The sequence below is a fragment of the Mastigoproctus giganteus genome, chromosome 8 (genome assembly GCF_048544385.1).
Source record: "Mastigoproctus giganteus isolate SK-2022 chromosome 8, ASM4854438v1, whole genome shotgun sequence".
Lineage (NCBI taxonomy): Eukaryota > Metazoa > Arthropoda > Arachnida > Uropygi > Thelyphonidae > Mastigoproctus > Mastigoproctus giganteus.
The window spans coordinates 207,008,590-207,026,889 of record NC_143582.1 but is presented as its reverse complement, the minus strand read 5'-3'; the positions used below and the strand labels follow the sequence as shown (position 1 = coordinate 207,026,889).

The 18,300-nt window shown below is 35.7% G+C and overlaps 1 protein-coding gene across 1 annotated transcript in view; it reads right to left on the bottom strand.

Annotated features, from left to right (window-relative positions):
* The window catches only part of LOC150082228 (electroneutral sodium bicarbonate exchanger 1-like), a 313,808-nt gene that overhangs the window by 121,309 nt on the left and 174,199 nt on the right, over window positions 1–18,300 (bottom strand). The window contains exons 11-13 of the mRNA XM_090380066.1: window positions 16,204–16,378; window positions 3,130–3,263; window positions 2,592–2,769 (exon numbers count right to left, since the gene is read on the bottom strand). Coding sequence (XP_090236192.1) covers window positions 2,592–2,769; window positions 3,130–3,263; window positions 16,204–16,378 — 487 coding nt within the window. The remainder of the gene's footprint in view (window positions 1–2,591; window positions 2,770–3,129; window positions 3,264–16,203; window positions 16,379–18,300) is intronic.

The window sequence follows — 18,300 nt, the reverse complement described above, 5'->3', positions numbered from 1 at the left end:
AGTAGTTGATTACTGTCGGACTAATAAATAAAATATTCTCGCATTAATTCTACAATTGTTCTTTCTTTATCTAGTTGCATTATCCTAGGACGACAAAATATGCCTCAATAATTAATTTCTGAATCCTTTTAATGTTTTAAATGCTATAATCAGATTCCAATGAATTTCCAAACTGTTGTAGCTGAAAGAGCCAGAGTTTCTTCTTACTCATTGTCTAAATACTGGCAACGAAAGCAAGCTGCTTGCAATTTGATGATTTTTTTTTGGCATATTTCTCAGAGCCATCAATATCGTTACTTCACTACCAGGAAACATTTCTGAAAATGTACCATGATGACTAGCACAGCTCAAAGGAAGACTTTGTTCTGTGATAAACATTAGCATGTATGACACTGTCACTTCCACTCTGAAATACTACATCTATTTTTGCATCTCTTTCTAAACACTGCACATTGTTTTTATGCTAATCTGTAAATGTCTGATTACACATTTTCTGCCACTTGAAAAAAAATTACATACAGTATGCAGAGCAAATGTGTTACCTTTGCCAGATTTTATAATCCACAGAAATCTTTATATATCTTTTGAAAGGTTATATCTTATTTCTCTGGCATCTTACCAGAGGAAGCTGTTAAATAGTTTCACACACAAAACAATAAATGCTACAAATAACATGGGTAAATAGCCTGCTGTTTCACATGTTCCAAATATTTTATGCAATGTTGACAGTGCATCTGTTGACTGATGTTTGCTAAAGATTCATAAGGTGCCTTAGCTTGCCTAACACCCTTTACAAATTTATTGCATAGAATTTTATACTTAGTGTAGATTTTTGTAACCCCTGATAATTTATATGCATCCCATGTATTTTTCTTCTCTTTGATTAGTCTCATCAGTTCATTTGATATGTATTTAGGTCTAAACCTTGAAAAATATCTCTTAGTTAGTATAAAAAGCCTGGTGGTTTCTACGATTACATTCCTGAATGCTTTCCATTTAGAATTAACTGTTGTTAACATCATCAGTTGATCCCACTGTAAAGAATTTAAAAACTATTTAACTGTCCTTTGTGAAAACAAATCCTTTACCTTTGACAATACTTACATTTTTAAGTAAATTCACATCGATATACTATGATAATCAGGTCAAGTGTATTGCTTTCTTTCTTTGCTAAAACAGTCACCCAATAAATTCAGAAAAGGTTTTACTACTGTGTAAGTGACCAATCCACAAGTTCAAGAAAGTTAAAATCCCCCATTATATGAAATTCTGATTTACTGGCCCACTCTAGTTGTCTATATACACTGCTATACCATTAATGTCCAAACATCCTTCCATAGATAGTTGGCCATGTCCTATCCAAGCACCACATGTCAAATACAACCATATATATGCTTGTAGCTTTTTGAGAAGACAGTAGTATGATTAAGAATGCAAGATGTCCCAATCGATGGAGTTAGCAGACTTCCAGCATGGAATGCTAATTGGGTGCCACATAAGCAATCAGTTTGTATGGGACATTTCAGAGGCACTGAAGATCCCTAGATCAATGGTCAATGATGTGGAAATCTGCAAATGGAAGTGGACTTGTGCTGACCCAGAAATATCCAAAGCTGACAGAATGTGACAAGAGAGCTGTGTAAAGAATCGTTCATTCAGAATGCAGGTTGATGTCGAAGCACATACAAATCCTCTAGAGAACTTCTGGGATGAACTGGATTGTTGGGTATATGTGTGAGGAGAGACTGCCTGAAAAACAGAGCTGAGCTAAGCTGGTCACCACTTTGAATGCTGAATGGCAGAAAATATCAGAGGGTATTTACAAAAATTTGGTGAAGAGTGTTCCATGGAGACTAGGGGCTGTCGTAGAGGCTAAAAGTTTCAGTGCATTATTAGCTTTCACATAAATAAAGATTATTTGTAGATATGTTGGTACCTGGATATTAATGGCAGGGCAGTGCAGTTGTTCATTATACTCAACACAGTCATTTGGCCTGTAACAAACTCCTGCTCTCATTTTTTTTTTCCAGGGCTTCTGTTATACCAAACTGACTAAAATAATAAAAAAATAAAAATAACTGAGAAATTAGATTAAAACTCAAAGAAACGGTGTAAAATGACTCCATCCTGCAAATTCTTATACACTTCATAATGCAATACTAACAATATCTGCTGTTTTTTGTTATTTTGGATGCATCATGGGGTGTATAGAAACTCACAAGAAAGGATCACTTTATCTGCTTCCTGGATTTTAGCCTGATTTTGCATCTTCTCATCAATACTTCAGCGTATTTTAGTTTGGATCTAGATATCATCCAATGGTATGGAATACTGCTGGGAGGGAGTCAGTACCACAAATTGGATAATAACTATAATAGTCAGTTTTACATGCAGAGAAATGTAAATATATTTAAAAAAATAAGTTTCTATATAGTCTTCTGAAATTATAACCATCATACAAGGTAACACTGCTAAAGTTCAATTCAAAAAGAGTACAAACAGCAGTTTTATATTGACGATGAAGACAACAAATTGATAAAAAGACCACCATTTCAATTAACTGTGTTAAACTTACAGATGCAAATACATACCTTTTCCAATGACTGATAGATAAATACCAATGATATCAGGGTTGCAAAGCTTTCTTCTGTGAATCTCGTAATAAAACACACAAGTACACTGACATCAAAAGAAACACTAATAATTAGAATCAATGACATCCATAAACCAATCCATAAACGAAGTGGCAAGTAGTCCAGATGCTGCTCTCTAAAGAAAATAAGGGAAGGGGGGGAAAAAAAAAAACTGAACTTCTTAAATCTTACATAATCTATGATTAACATTATGCAGATCAGATAATTACATAATACTTCAAACAAATGCTTGTATTATTAAAAAATAATTTATTATTAACACTTATTTGCACTATTTAGAAATGCAATATTTCTGTGCAATTTATGCAATTCTACAAACCTTCTGTTGGGTCAATAAAGAATTAAAAAAAAAAATGACATACAGGTTGTTCATTATATGACAATGTTTTGTCTGTATGTGCATTGTAGATGCAAGTATTTCTATAAATTCTAAACCACACATATGCAAAAAGAAAGATAAGAAATATTTCCTCACCTACACATTTCGTACACAACTGATTCAAAAATCAACACAGGTCCAGTATTCCCAAGGATTGTCATTGGCTGACCACTGAATAACCCATAAATTATTCCACATATTGCACCTGATAACAAACATTCCATTGCTGCCTAAATGAAAAACATAATAAAATAATATACTAACTGGAAAGTGTTACTGAAATTTCATAAAGCTCTTAATATAATCGACCAAAATTTTTTTTTCAAAATCCATTAACTTACTACATAATTTCTCACTAGTTTTTTTTTTTTTTTTGTGCGTGTGTGGTTTGCATTGTGTATCTCATTGTGATTTTTCACGCACTTTTGTCCTCAGCATTACTGCCATGTGGCGGTCTAAATTAGCATTAGCATTAGTAGAGGCATTTGATGCAAGAAAGCAAGCTTATGCAGCATCAGCCAAAAAAAAAAAAAAAAAACCCACTTCCACTTCACCCCTCTGTTTGTTCAAAATACCTGTCCAGCTGAGCCTTAAACTTATTTAGGCTATCAACCTCCACCACAAGGGATGGAAGTCTGTTCCACCAACCAACCACCCGCTGGCTAAAGGCAAATTTCCTCACGTCTATCCTACATCTGTCTTTCCTCAATTTGAATTTATGCCCTCTCAGGTGATTTTTCTGAGCTAGAGGAAGAATCCCATCAGCATTGAGCATGCTTAAACCATTCAAGGCTTTATACACCTCTATCAGATCACCTCGCTGGTGCCTAGTCTCCAGACACTGTAATTTGCAAAACTTAAGCCTTTCTTCGTAAGAGCACCCCTTTGTTCCATTCACTAATCTTGTTGCCCTTCTCTGTATACTCGTTCCAGCAGCTCTACATCCTTCTTGAAATGAGGCCTCCAGACCTGTATACAGTACTCTAGGTGTGGCCTGACCATTGCCTTATACAATGGAATAATCACCTCCTTATCCCTGCTGGAAAAATTCCTGTATATCATTGACAATACTCCATGAGCTACTCTTGCAGCCCGTCTGCACTGCTCAGAGAACTTCATATCTGCCTGCACAACCACCCCCAAGTCCCTTTCATTCTCTACCACTGTCAGTGTAGTACCACAGAGTTGATACGTTGCTCTGGGGTTGCTGTTTCCCATGTGTAGTACTTTACATTTGTCAATGTTAAACTTCATTTGCCACCTCTCAGCCCATCTGCTCAACCTTTCCAGATCCTGTTGCAGCAGCACAGTGTCAGTAGTGTCCTTGACAACCCTGCCAACCTTTGTATCGTCTGCAAACTTGGACATTAAGCTTGATATACCATCATCAATATCATTTATAAATACAGAAAACAATAATGGACCCAACACTGAGCCCTGAGGGACTCCACTAATAACGTTAGTCCACGATGAGCAGTGTCCATTGATTACCACTCTCTGTCTTCTCCCCCTCAACCACCCCTTTATCCATAGCAGCAATTTGCCTCCAATGTCACACTGCTCCAATTTGTGTAGCAGTCTTCCATGTGCAACAGTATCAAAAGCCTTTCTAAGATCCAAGTATATAATATCAAAGTTATTCCCTGCATCCAGTTCTTTTGTGACTGCATCATAGTATCCAATCAAGTTGGTCAGGCAAGACTTCCCCTTAACAAAACCATGCTGTGTCTGAGCTATAACTGAAGTCTTGTCTAAATGATCCTGCAGTGCTTCTTTAACCAGTGCCTCCATTAATTTTCCTGGAACAGAAGTTAAGCTCACAGGTCTATAATTACTTGTGTCAGCCTTTGATCCTCCTTTGTGAATTGGGGTCACATTTGCACATTTCCAGTCTATGGGTACCTCCCCTGAGTCCAAGGAAGCTCTCATAATTATGGCTAAGGGTTTGCTTACTTATTTTGCTGCCTCCTTTAATATAACTGGATAGATCCCATCCACCCCGGGTGCCTTTCTTGTGTTTATCTTCAACAGTTTCTCCTCCATGTTACTCCCAGTTATTTCAAGATTCTGTAGCTTACTGCTAGGGTTGAATACACCTCTGGCATTCCCCTTGCTGAATAACTCCTCATGTGTGAATGTCGATGCAAAATATTCATTTAGTTTGTTAGCTACCTGAGCAGGATCATCAACAGTTGACCCATCAATATCAAGTGGACCAATCTGATTCATCCCCAAATTTCCCACTTTTTGGTTTAATTTAACTTTATTTCAAAAATTTTTTTCAGATGCATAATACTTCCACACTTCATCCTATTCTATCTCATTGTCTTACATTACATCTGTTTATATCTCAGTTTATCACATCGTTTGAATATTTTTACTTTAGGCTTGTACATTATGTATATAGCATACATTTAACAGTTTATGTCTACATTTAGTATGATATCTCCATGGAATGTATGCTTTTTTTTTTTTTTTTTTAAGTTTGTACTTATTTATAGTTTTGACAAAATTTTTATCACTAGGTGCAGCTGTCGTATAAATTTATATTTGTATCTCATTGGCATACACTATTCGGTTTTGGTTTGTCCTACATACAGTTATGTTGCCACCTTTTCCTCACATTTCTCTACAATGAAAACTTTTTTTCCAATACTACTTGCTTTTTACTTTATTTTAAAATATCTTTACTTGGTTGTGTTGTTTTTGTTATTTGGTGTTTTAGGAGCATTAGCAACTAAGGCCATATTGCTCCGAGATATGCGGTGGTCATTCCCTGACCTTTCCGTATCTTCCGTATTTGGTGGTGACGGGCTCGAACCCCGGTCTAATCAAGAAGCGTGTGCTACGCACTGCTGCTCCTTCCCACCTGGCTACGGAGGCACCATCTTTACTTGGATTAGACTAATAAGTTATATATTTCTAGAAATTTCTGTTGTAAATTCCAATTTTTAATTTCTCATATTCATAGTGTCAATTGTAAAGTTCATAAGCCATTTTTAAAAATCCCCCTTTTAATTTTTGTAAAAATTTTATTTTGTTCACAAAATTTCATTTATTTTAGTACAAAATTATATTTTGATAACAAAATTTTATTTATGTTTATGCTTTTTACCCTTTGGCTTGTGGCTTACATCAGGAATGAAGACACATGTTGCTATTTTGCTTGCAATCCTGTCTGACGACACCCGACGAGAGGCCGGTTTTGTAAGGTGTGTGGCAACATCCTTATTTTGTCAATTTTGTAATTATTTTATCAGTTTTGTAATTATTTAATCTCTTATTATACACTTTTCTTTTTACTTTATTGTCCATGGCCTGCATGGGCTTAGCATTTGCTGCCTTTGATAAGACTACTTCCTCTCTTTTCCATTTTTCTGCCTTCTTGTTATTCTATTTAACACACATAAGACTTTCAGACGTTTCTAAACATGCTAAAAGTTTTAAAAATTCTGACAAATAATTTTAATGAGTAGTCATTTCTTATTAAAAAGTTTTCTAGTCGATGTTACTATACTAAGTGCTGCAGAAATCCATAATTTTAAATCATTACTGTGGTATTCATTTGAGTAATTTCATAAAAAGTGATTTTTATGTTTATATTGAAACAGAGAAGTTGCTGGTATTCTACCACAGTTCAATGGAATGGAAACACTTTTGCCTTCACCCATAATGCTATTTAATGATAAAATGTATGTCATAATACTTTTTATTTTAATCTGTAAACTTTCAAATCCCCAAAACAGTAACAATGAATACAAGAAACTGAACTAAAATATTAAGAGTTAAAATAATTTAAGAATTGAGAACCTAATGATTACCCAGAGGAAATCTACATCCACCTCTATGACATCAAGAAAGTTGTAAGAGGGTAGCCTCTATGTAATTTGACTGTGGTGTGTGTTCCCTTGACCAAGTCAGAGAGAGCACCTGAACTGGTGTAAGCAGCACCTATTACCAATGGCATGTGATCTATTTTGTTTGGAGGGCTATGGTTTATTGGCTGCAACCTTTGCCCATCTATACTCCAACCTCTGTTAAAATCTGACAGTTCTATTGCCTCTTTGGCTAAAGATAAAGCCTACTTACCAGCATCCTACTTTTCTTCTAACTTGTATTGACAATCTTGGTAAGCCCACATCCTACCATTCCTAGTACACTCCACTCAATGCCTCCTGTGTCAAAAGAATCTTGATGACAAGAAAGCTCCAGATCCTAAGCTTACTCCTGCTCTGTGTTGCTTTTTTATCCTTTCTTATTCTATTGGTGTTTTTCCCGCTGCATGGAAATTTACTTATATCCAGCCAGTTCCTAAAGAGGATGACAAATACCTCCCATCCAGTTATCATCCCACTGCACTTACCTCTACTCTTTCCAAAGTAATGCAAAAATCCAGCAAATGCCAATTCCTAAACTATCTTGAACCCTTTCATCTGATCAATGATCACCAATATAGATTCCAACAGTGCTGATCCACTGGTGATATACTGACTTATGTTACTCATCCATCGACAAATTCAATAAAACAGTTTGGCGAAACTCAAGTAGTTGCTCTTGAAATTTCAAAGGCTTTTGATTGTGTTCAGCATAAAGGTCATCTAAATAAGTTTCAACTTTATGAATTGCCAACTGATTTTTGTAACTGGCTATTGTTTACTCTCGTGCTCTTTGTAAGTGACAGCAGATGGTTCTGTCTTCTAGCTCTAACACTGGTGTTTAAGGTTTGGTTCTTTCTCCCGCTGTTTTCCTCTTATTAATGACCTTCTTCCATTAACTATAAATCCTATCTATAATTTTGCAGATGATAGCACATTGCATTCTACCTTTCAGTTTAAGAAGCCTTGCTGTGCACAAACAGCTTTAACTACTCAAATACCCACTACCAATTCCTTAAATGCTGATCTCTAGGTAATTCTCCAATGGGGCAACAGTAACTTAGTTAATTTCAATCCTTCTAAAACTCAGTCCTAGTCTTATATCTCATAAAAAAAAAAAAAGGAGTCTACAGCTCCTATGCTTATCTTCAATGACATTAAGATTTCTAGACGTGATCATATACAGTACACTTTCAGAATGGCACCTTTGGGGATTCAAGGTGCCATTTATTATTTCGATTTTTCCATTATCTAGAAATTTTTATTTTTAATGTATTTAATGCAGAAATAATGAGGCCAAATAAGAAATAGAGAGATTAAGAATGCAATTTTATTAACTGCACATACAAAAACATAAACATGTTGACAATCCAATGTTATATTCTGCCATTAATACACTTCTGCTTATGCCCTTTTCTTTTCTATTTTCTTTATTATATCAGGTTTAGAGGGCACGAGTAGCACAGTGGTGTCGTCACCATCCTCCCCACACTGGGTGGAAAAGGAATGGGTTCGAATCCCATCGATGGCACGAGGAACTTTTATAGGCTTTTTCACTGTGGCTGAGTGGGTCTCAGGCATAGATATCAAGGTTCCCCCCCCCCCCGGAAATGGGTTTTTTTGTCCAGCAAAACAGGAAAATCGAGCAGAGAACACACGCAATTTACAGAAGCAATACACATGGGTATATAAATTAACATTTGAGGTGACATTAATATAATAGTTTGGATTATATCAAGTTTGTCACTAAGCTTTAATGTTGTTCTTCTTTTCTTCTCTGTATGAGGTTTATTAACTTTAGGAGCCATAGTGAGGGGTTTTTAATTTAAAATAAAGTTAAAACAGCAGTATATAATCAGTGATATCAGTACAGAATTCACTTTCAAAATGGCGAACATTAAACAAATACAGTAATCACATGACATCTGCGCTGCATGTATACATCCAATCTCAATGTGCCACTATTTCAAATGTGCCGTTATTTTGACAGTCTACTGTATCTGTATTAGGGATTACCCTTACTTCTAATCTCTGTTAGCATAAGCACATCACAAATATTACTTCTCTGCATCCAAAAAACTGTTTTTGCTTTTGCTCTTGGCTTGCACAAATCTCAAATCCACCCTACCATGGAATAGTGTTCCCACATCTCTGGGTAGGTGCCCCCATAACCTCACTTAGGCTTCTAGACTCTATTCAAAAGAGGGCTGTTAGATTAATGAAGCATCTCTTACAAAGTCTCTCCACTCTCTGTCTCACAGATGTTCTGTTTCTGCTGTATGCCTTTTCCATAGATACTTCTGGGCACTGTTCTTCTGAATTGGCTTCTCTCTTCTAAACCAGTCTTAACATGGTGCTGCAACAAATCACCATCCATTTATTGTCCTACATAACCAAATTTTCTTCTTCCTCATTTATCCCTTCAGCTTCCATTTTCTGGAACAACCTGCATTCACACATATTTCCTGAAAATAACAATGTACAGAAATTCAAGCCTAATATCAGTATCTTCTTTCATCTTCTCAACCTTGAACCCATGCATAGTACAAATAGGTTTTAATACCTTTAATGTTTGAAGTTTCATATAAAAAAAAGAAAGAAAAACCAAAGACTATCTAAATTTTCTCTATTTTAATCTTTCTCCTTCCTGAGTTCTAAATAGAGGAACTGAAGGTTCCTCTATTTAGAAAAATGTATTTACTCCATACTACTAAAATATTCATTTCTTCCATTTCTGATTATTTTAATCATGCTTTTTCCCCTTGTTCTGAGATTCTAAACTACATGCCAAAACATTTTTCCACCTTCCTGATACTTGTTTTCCATCTCTTTTCCAAAACCTTTCTTGGATTTTTCTTCAGCTTTCTTACAATTTTCTTTATATATTAATAAGGACTCAGACTTATTTGTCAAAAATTTGCTGTATTTTTTTATTTTCTCTAACTGCATCCTTAAATTTTTGAGTGCACTAAGACATTCTGAATTCCCCCTTCTTACTGATGTTTTCCTTACATACTTCTTTTGCAGCTCCCACCAAATTTTTTTTAAAAATTTTTGCCATTCTTTATTTAAAATTGTATTTAAAAAAGGAATCATTTAACCATTAAACAAGATCTGAGGACTTTTTCGATTTTTATCCAGTTAATTTTTTTTTTTTAATATTGCTTTACTATTTTTATCATTTTAATTTACTTAGTACAAATGGTAGTGACTTCCACTAAAAATAGTCCAGAACAAAAAAAGACATTAGGATTAATGACATAATCAGATATATTCTGGTTCATGCATGTGATCAGGCAGCTAGGAAAAGCACACAGCGTTTTCTCTTATGATTTATAGGATTTTTTTGCATTTAAGGAGAATAATGTTGTCTCTCTGTATAAAACAGTGGTGAAACTGTACCACCTTAAAAAAAACTTGCAGAAGGCATTCAAAGAAAGATCACTAGATTGGTCAAGTGCACTATCAATGTCCATATGAAAATGACTTAGAAGGTAAGATTGCAAAACTTGGGAGCTAGGTATTTCAAGGAAGACCTAACATGTGTATAGGGACCTAAGGTAATATTAATGATCACCTAATATTAATGAGGAGGAGACAAGAACCAGAGAACAATAAAATGCAATGTAGTAACAGAAAACTGGCTTTCATGAAGAGTAATGAAAATCAAGAAACAAAGCAGTGAAAAATATAATATGGAAGCAAAAAGTGGTAAAAGAAGGAATTACAAGTGTGCATTTTATTTACACTACATTATTAATTTTGAAAAAATATTTCATAAATTACCAACAAAAGGGTACATATGCTTACTGAGCATATCATGTCTACCTGCTAGCTAAAATTTTCAAAGAATAAAAATTTCTATAAAGTAAAATAAAATAAAAGGAAAAACTATTAATAGAAGATTCTATAAATTTAATAAGCCAATTTAATAAAAACTAATAGAATCAAATGTGAGGCAAATAAAATCCTAATCTATATTAACTGACAAGACCTTGTGAACCCACAAGGTCTTGGTGAACAAAATAAACAAAGGGTGTTTAACATGTTTGCTACTGGCTTGACCTCCAACCTTAATGCACTGAATTCAAACATTACAGGTTTGAGTCAATCTAGCCAGAGGAGAAGAGGCATTTTCTGTTTTCTTTTAGCATTAGCAAGGGCACATGATGCAAGAAAGCAATCTTACATAGCAGCAGCAAAAAAAAAAAACCCACAAACACACCCTTCTCATTTCACCCATCCACTCTCCAAACATTTGTCTAGTTCTGTCTTGAATCTGTTTAAGCAATCAATTTCTATGACAGATGGAAGTTTGTTCCAGCAATCAACCACCCGCTGGCTAATGGCAACCTTCCGTACATCTATCCTACAACTGTCTTTCCTCAATCTGAATTTATGCCCTCTCAGGCGATTATTCTGAGCAAGAGGAAGAATCCCATCAGCATTGAGCATGCTCAAACCATTCAAGGCTTTATACACCTCAATCAGATTACTTTGCAGGTGCCTAGTCTCCAGACACCGCACTTAGCAAAACTTAAGCCTTTCTTCGTAAGAGCAACCCTTTGTTCCATTCACTAATCTTGTTGCCCTTCTTTGTACTCGTTCCAGCAGCTCTACATCCTTCTTGAAATGAGGCCTCCAGACCTGTATACAGTACTCGAGGTGTGGCCTGACCATTGCCTTATACAAGAGGATAATCACCTCCTTATCCCTGCTAGAAAAATTCCTGTATATCATTGACAGGACACAATGAGCTACTCTTGCAGACTGTCTGCACTGCTCAGAAAACATCATATCTGCCTGCACAATTACCCCCAGATCCTTTTAACTCTCTACCACTGTCAGTGTAGTACCACACAGTTGATACATTACCCTGGGGTTACTGCTTCCTATATGCAGTACTTTACATTTGTCAACGTTAAACTTCAGTTGCCACCTCTCAGCCCATCTGCTCAACTTTTCTAGATCCTGTTGCAGCAGAGTACTGTCATTAACAACCTTTCCAACCTTTGTATCATCTGCAAACTTGGACATTAAGCCTGATATACCATCATGAATATCATTTTTGAATACAGAAAACAACAATGGATCCAACACTGAACCCTGGGGGACTCCACTAATAACATTAGTCCATTGATTACCACTCTGTCTTCTCCCACTCAACCATTCCCAAAGCTACACTGCCCAAATTTGTGCAGCAGTCTTCCACGTGCAACAGTATCAAAAGCCTTTCTAAAATCCAAACATATGATATCAAAATTATTCTTTGCATCCAGTTCCTTCATGACTGCATCATAGTATCCAATCAAACTGGTCAGACAGGACTTCCCCTTAACAAACTCATGCTGTGTCTGAGCTATAACTGTAGTCTTGTCTAGATGATCCTGCAATGGTTCTTTAACCAGTGCCTCCATTAAGTTCCCTGGAACAGAAGTTAAACTAACAGGTCTGTAATTACCCGTGACTCCCTTTGATCCTCCTTTGTGGATTGGGGTCACATTTGCACATCTCCAGTCCATGGATACCTCCCCTGAGTCCAAGCAAGCTCTCATAATTATGGATAAGGGTTTGCTTACTTCCTTTGCTGCCTCCTTTAATATAACTGGATAGATTCCATCCACCCCAGGTGCCTTTCTTATGTTTATCTTGAACAATTTTTCCTCCACTTTACTCTCAGTTATTACAATATTATCTATATTACGGCCAGAGTTGAATATAACTCTGGAATTCCCCTCCCTGAATAACTCCTCATGTGTGAATGTAGATGCAAAATATTCATTTAGTTTGTTAGCCACCTGAGCAGAATCATCAACAGTTGAACCATCGATATCCAGTGGACCAATTTGATTCATCCCCTTCCTTCTAGAGTTTACATAAGTAAAGAACTCTTTGCTGTTTTTCTTTGTATCCTTTGCCAAAAATTTCTCGTAATCTGCCTTTACCTGCCTAACCTTCTTTATGACTTGGTTACAGACCAGTTTATATCTATCAGAGGCTTCTGTGTCACCTGTTAATTTATATGTATCCCATTCATTTTTCTTCTCTGCCACATGTCTAATTAGTTCATCTGACATCCATTTAGGCCTAAATCTTTCACATGGCTGAATTGGTTAGGTTATGGTGAAGGCAGTTGAGAAAACTATTTGGATTTTTACTGGCACATCAGAAGAAAATAGTTCTTAATGTCAGATGGCTTTTCATCCAGGTGGATTAAAACCCATCCGTGTGTATATGCATAATATAACAATGAATGTGTTAAACAGCCACAAACATTGGCATAGGATGACAGCCTGTAAGCCTATTCCATAACAAGCCTAAATAAGTCTTTTTATTTTAAAATAACCCTTAGCATTCTTTTCTTTCCCCCCATAGATAGTTCTTACTGTCAGATACTTTCACTAACATTTCTGATTGAAGTTTCCTATAAGAGGGCATCACCTATGATTATTTAATGGCTTAATTCAAAGCTTTCTTTCTTTATCACTAAATAGATATATGAAGTACTTAACTCACACAATTTTTGGTTAATTAGTGAAGTTATTGAAGCTTAAGCTACATTTACACAGTGCCTTTTTTGATGTAACATTAAGCATTAAGGCAACAACATGCATTAAGGCAACATGATGCTTAAGGTTGCATGCCTCTTGCTACTCTTCTGGTTTAATCTAGAAAATTATCAAATTTTTATTTTATTTTTTTCAACTGTTTTTAATAAATCACACGATTCTTCAACACCTGGGTCATTTTTCTGTTTTGGCATCTTCTGTTGTGCAAGCTGTGGCTCAATGAAATGAGAGGCATTTTCTCAATATCCAGTTGTTTCTCAGTATCAGTTGTGACAGTCATATCTTCAGTTTCAACTTCAGTCATCTGGAAAATGACAAATAATAACTAATATTATAAAAGTTCCTAATCGGAGTTCTATACATAATAAACACTTTTTTTTTTTTTTTTTTTCCCCCAGCTCTCGACGGGTAAGAAAATATGGTTCCAAAACTTCTGGTCGAAGATATTGTGCTTACTTGCATATCCTACACAACTTTTTAAGAAGAAACTTGGCTTCAAGACAACTGTACAGCCCACCAAGGACATTAGACCAGGAAAACACTGATGAGGGCTCACTGATAAAAGGTTCTTGGAGGAATTAATGAGAATGACAGCAGGATGAAAAAAATCTAGAGAAAACACCGAGAAAAACTTAGTAATGATGCTAAAATGACTCTAAATGATTTTATGTCAAATGAAGGGCACGTTTGACCACACTGTCATCATGTGTTTCTTTTCTGATCCTTATCTCATCTCCTGCCAGTATAAACAGAAGATATTTATAAGCGAACCAGCAGGATTTGTAAGTATCATATGCAGAAGATGTAAGTATCATATGCACTGTGATACTTACATCTTAGAGATCCCCAGTTTCTAATAAGAATATGGAATCATCATGATGCAGCTCTTGAACGGTCGCCTAAAACTACAACAAACCGCTGTGAGGGATTTCACAATGCACTTAATTCCCTATTCCACTGCAGTCATCCTAGTGTGTGGTTTTTGTTTGATGGACTGAAGAGAGACCTGGCTTGCACATTGACACTGGCTAATGCACAGGCAGGTCCATCTAGAGGTGAAAACGATGTTTGTTTGTTTGTTGTTTTGGCTTTTAGGAGCATTAGCAACTAAGGCCAAATTGCTCCAGGAATATGCGGTGGTCATTCCCTGACCTTTCCGCATCCTCCGTATTTGGTGGTGATGGGCTTAAACCCTGGTCTAATCAAGAAGCGTGTGCTAACACACTGCTGCTGCTCCTTCCTACCTGGCTACGGAGGCGCCAGGTGAAAAAGAGAAGATATGATGCACTGCATTGACTTGGTTGACACTTTTGCACAGGAATATGAGCAGGTAGAAGACAAACTGAAATACTTGCAGAAATTGGCTAATGTATAGTAATTAAAATTCTATTCAAATCCTTGACAAATAAATGAATCACTGAAATATGTCTGAATTAGTTGTTTGTTGATAAAAAACCAAAAAAAGTGTTGACTGTTCACTTTGTAAGACAGAGAAAAAATACTTTATTTTTATAAATAAAATAAAAGGCTTTAGTTGCAATAAAACCAGAGCATTTTATTTACTGTAATTTCCCTTACAAAAATTTACATCCAAATATTCTACTTTATATTAAAATCAAAAGTTTTATATCAAAAGTTATATTAAAACACATCGTATAGGAGCAGAAATAAATTCAACATTTTGTTGCATTTTGATATATAAAATAATTTGTTTTTTGTAAACTAAAAATAATGTGAGCATTCTTCTATGTGAGCATTTTTCTTGTGAGCATTAATGATAGTGCAATTTTTTCTGTGGGCTTTTGTCAGGGAACCCTCTTCTCTACACCTATTTCAATCGATCTACATCCTTCTTAAAATTAGGCTTAAACACACCTGTATGCAGAACTCAAGATGATGCTTAACCATTGTCTTATATAGACAATGGGATGATCTCCTTGTCCCTGCTATTGAAATTCCTCTTGTCACTGACAGACTTAATGAGTTCCTACATGGTGTTCTCTGAGCAGCACTGATAAACTGATTCCTAGCAGCTTGCTGGTACTGTTCAGAGAACTTCATGTTATACAATTACAAAACTTCATAACTATACAATTACCTCTAGGTCTCTTTCATTCTCCACCACCTTGAGTGTGGTACCACCTAATTGGTATATTATTCTGGGATTACTGCTTCCCACATGCAGTATCTTGCATTTATGAAGGTTAAACTTCAATTGCCACACTTCTCAGCCCACTTGTTTAATTTTTCTTGCTGCAGTAGTACATCCTGATTCCTGTCACTAACCACTGAAAACCTCTGTATAATTTGCAACTTAGACAATAAGCTTGATAACCTTAATGTTTTTAATTAATGCTGAAATACTTCAGTATTTATTAAAGGGGAACAGCACTTAACCATGATGAACTCCACTAATAACATTAATCCAAGAACAGCAGTGCCCATTAATAACCACTTTTTGTCTTCTGACACTCAACCATCCTTTGCCACACTACTAATTTAATTTCCCTGGAACAGAAATCTAACTTACTGGCTTGTAATTAGTTGCACTGACCTTTGATTCTTCTAGCTGGCAGAGAGATACAGGTTACACTCAGAAAGCATAAGTGCTTTTTTGTTGGCTCTTTCTAAAATATTCTTTCAGAATCAATGCAGTGCACTGCAGTGTAAAAAAAGCATACATACTAAGAATTATTATAATAGTCTAAAAAAATATTATTAATTACCATTTTCTTTCTTGTAACTTCACCTAATAAACCTCCAAATGTTATTAATGGAGTAAGACAGGCAAAATATAGATAGATAATGGATGCCACTGACTGAAGCGCTAATGCATCTATGAAATCACTTTTATACCAAGGAGCTTTGTTTTTAATGTCATTAATCAGTCCTCCAAAACACCTATAAATATATTAAAAAATGAATTAACACTAAATTACTATTACTTAAACTTTTCTAAGTTTTTTATATAGTAAAAAATAATCAAAAAGCAAATTTTATTACTTCACAGGCTATCCATATACTGTATATAGTAGTGGTGGTGGTGGTAGTAAATTATGCAAGAAAGCAAGCTTATATAGCATTAGCCAAAAAAAAACACGCGACACACTTTTCCCATTCATACCCTCCAAGAATTTGTCTAGTTCTTGAATTTATTCAATCCATCCACTTCCAGCAATCAACCACCCATTTGCCGAAGGCAAACTTCCACATACTTATCTTGCAACCATCTTTCCTCAACTTAAATTTATGCCCTCTTATGCGTGTAGTCTCAGCAAGAGGAAGAATTCCATTCACATTCAGTTTACTCAATCCATTCAAGGACTTAAACACCTCAATCAGATCATACCCACAAGTGCCTTGTCTAAAGAAGCAGCAAGTTGCAAATTTCCTTTAGCAAATTTGCAATTTGCTGAAACATTACCTAAAAAGGCTTCAGCAAAGGCTTCTTCGCTGAAGCCTTTTTAGGTAACAGCACCCATTTGTTCCCTTCACCAATCTGGTTGCCCTTCTCTGCACCTGATCCAGCAGATCTACATCCTTCCTAAAGTGAGGCCTCCAGACTTTAGTATTTATTAAAGGGGAACAGCACTTAACCATGAGGAACTCCACTAATAACATTAATCCAAGAACAGCAGTGCCCATTAATAACACTTTTTGTCTTCTGACATGCAACCATCCATACTCGTTCAAGATGTGGCCTAACAATGGCATTGTACAAAAGGATAATCCCCTTCTTATCCCTGCTAGTAAAGTTTCTGCATATCATTGACATATTATGTAATTTTTTGATTATGTAAATTTTGTATTACAAAATCAATTTATTCATAAAATTATGTTATAATATATTCCATATAATATTTTCCTTCATGGCAGAATATCTCTCTTACATGACTCAGTCACATGATTCAAAAAGCGAGCTTATATAACATCAGCTCAAAATAAAAAAAAAAAAAAAAAAAACCTTCTCATTTCACCCATCCACCCACACCAAATGTTTGTCTAGTACTGTCTTGAATCTATTTAAGCTATCAACTTCTAGAATGACAGATGTAAGTTTGTTCCTGCAATTAACCACCTGCTGGCTAAAGACAAACTTCTGCACATCTATCCTACAACTGTCTTTCCTCAATTTGAATTTATGTCCTCTTGTTACCCTCCTCTGTACTCATTCCAGCAGCTCTACATCCTTAAAATTAGGCCTCCAGACCTGTATACATTATTAAAGGTGTGGCCTAACCATTCCCTTATACAAGGGAATAATCACCTCCTTATCCAGAAAAAATTCCCATATATCCTTAAAAAGACACCACGAGCTGCTCAGAAAACTTCATATCTGCCTGCACAATTACCACCATTCCTTTTCATTCTCTACCACTGTCAGAGTATTACCACACAGTTGATACGTTATTCTGGAGTTACTGCTTCCCATACACAGTACTTTACATTTGTCAATGTTAAACTTCAGTTGCAACCTCTCAAGCCCATCTGCTCAACTTTTTTAGATTCTATTGCAGCAGCATACTGTCATTAGTGTCATTAACAATCCTGCTAACCTTCGTATCTTCTGCAAACTTGGACATTAAGCCTAATATACCATCATCAATATCATTAATAAATACAGTAAACAACAATAGGTCCAAAAATGAACCCTGGGGTACTCCGCTAATAATATTAGTCCATGAAGAGCAGTGTCCATTGATTACCACTCTGTCTTCTTTCACTCAACCATCTCTTTATCCATAGCAGCAATTTGCCTTCAATGCAACACTGCTCCAATTCGTGCAGCAGACTTCCACGTGCAACAGTATTAAAAGCCTTTC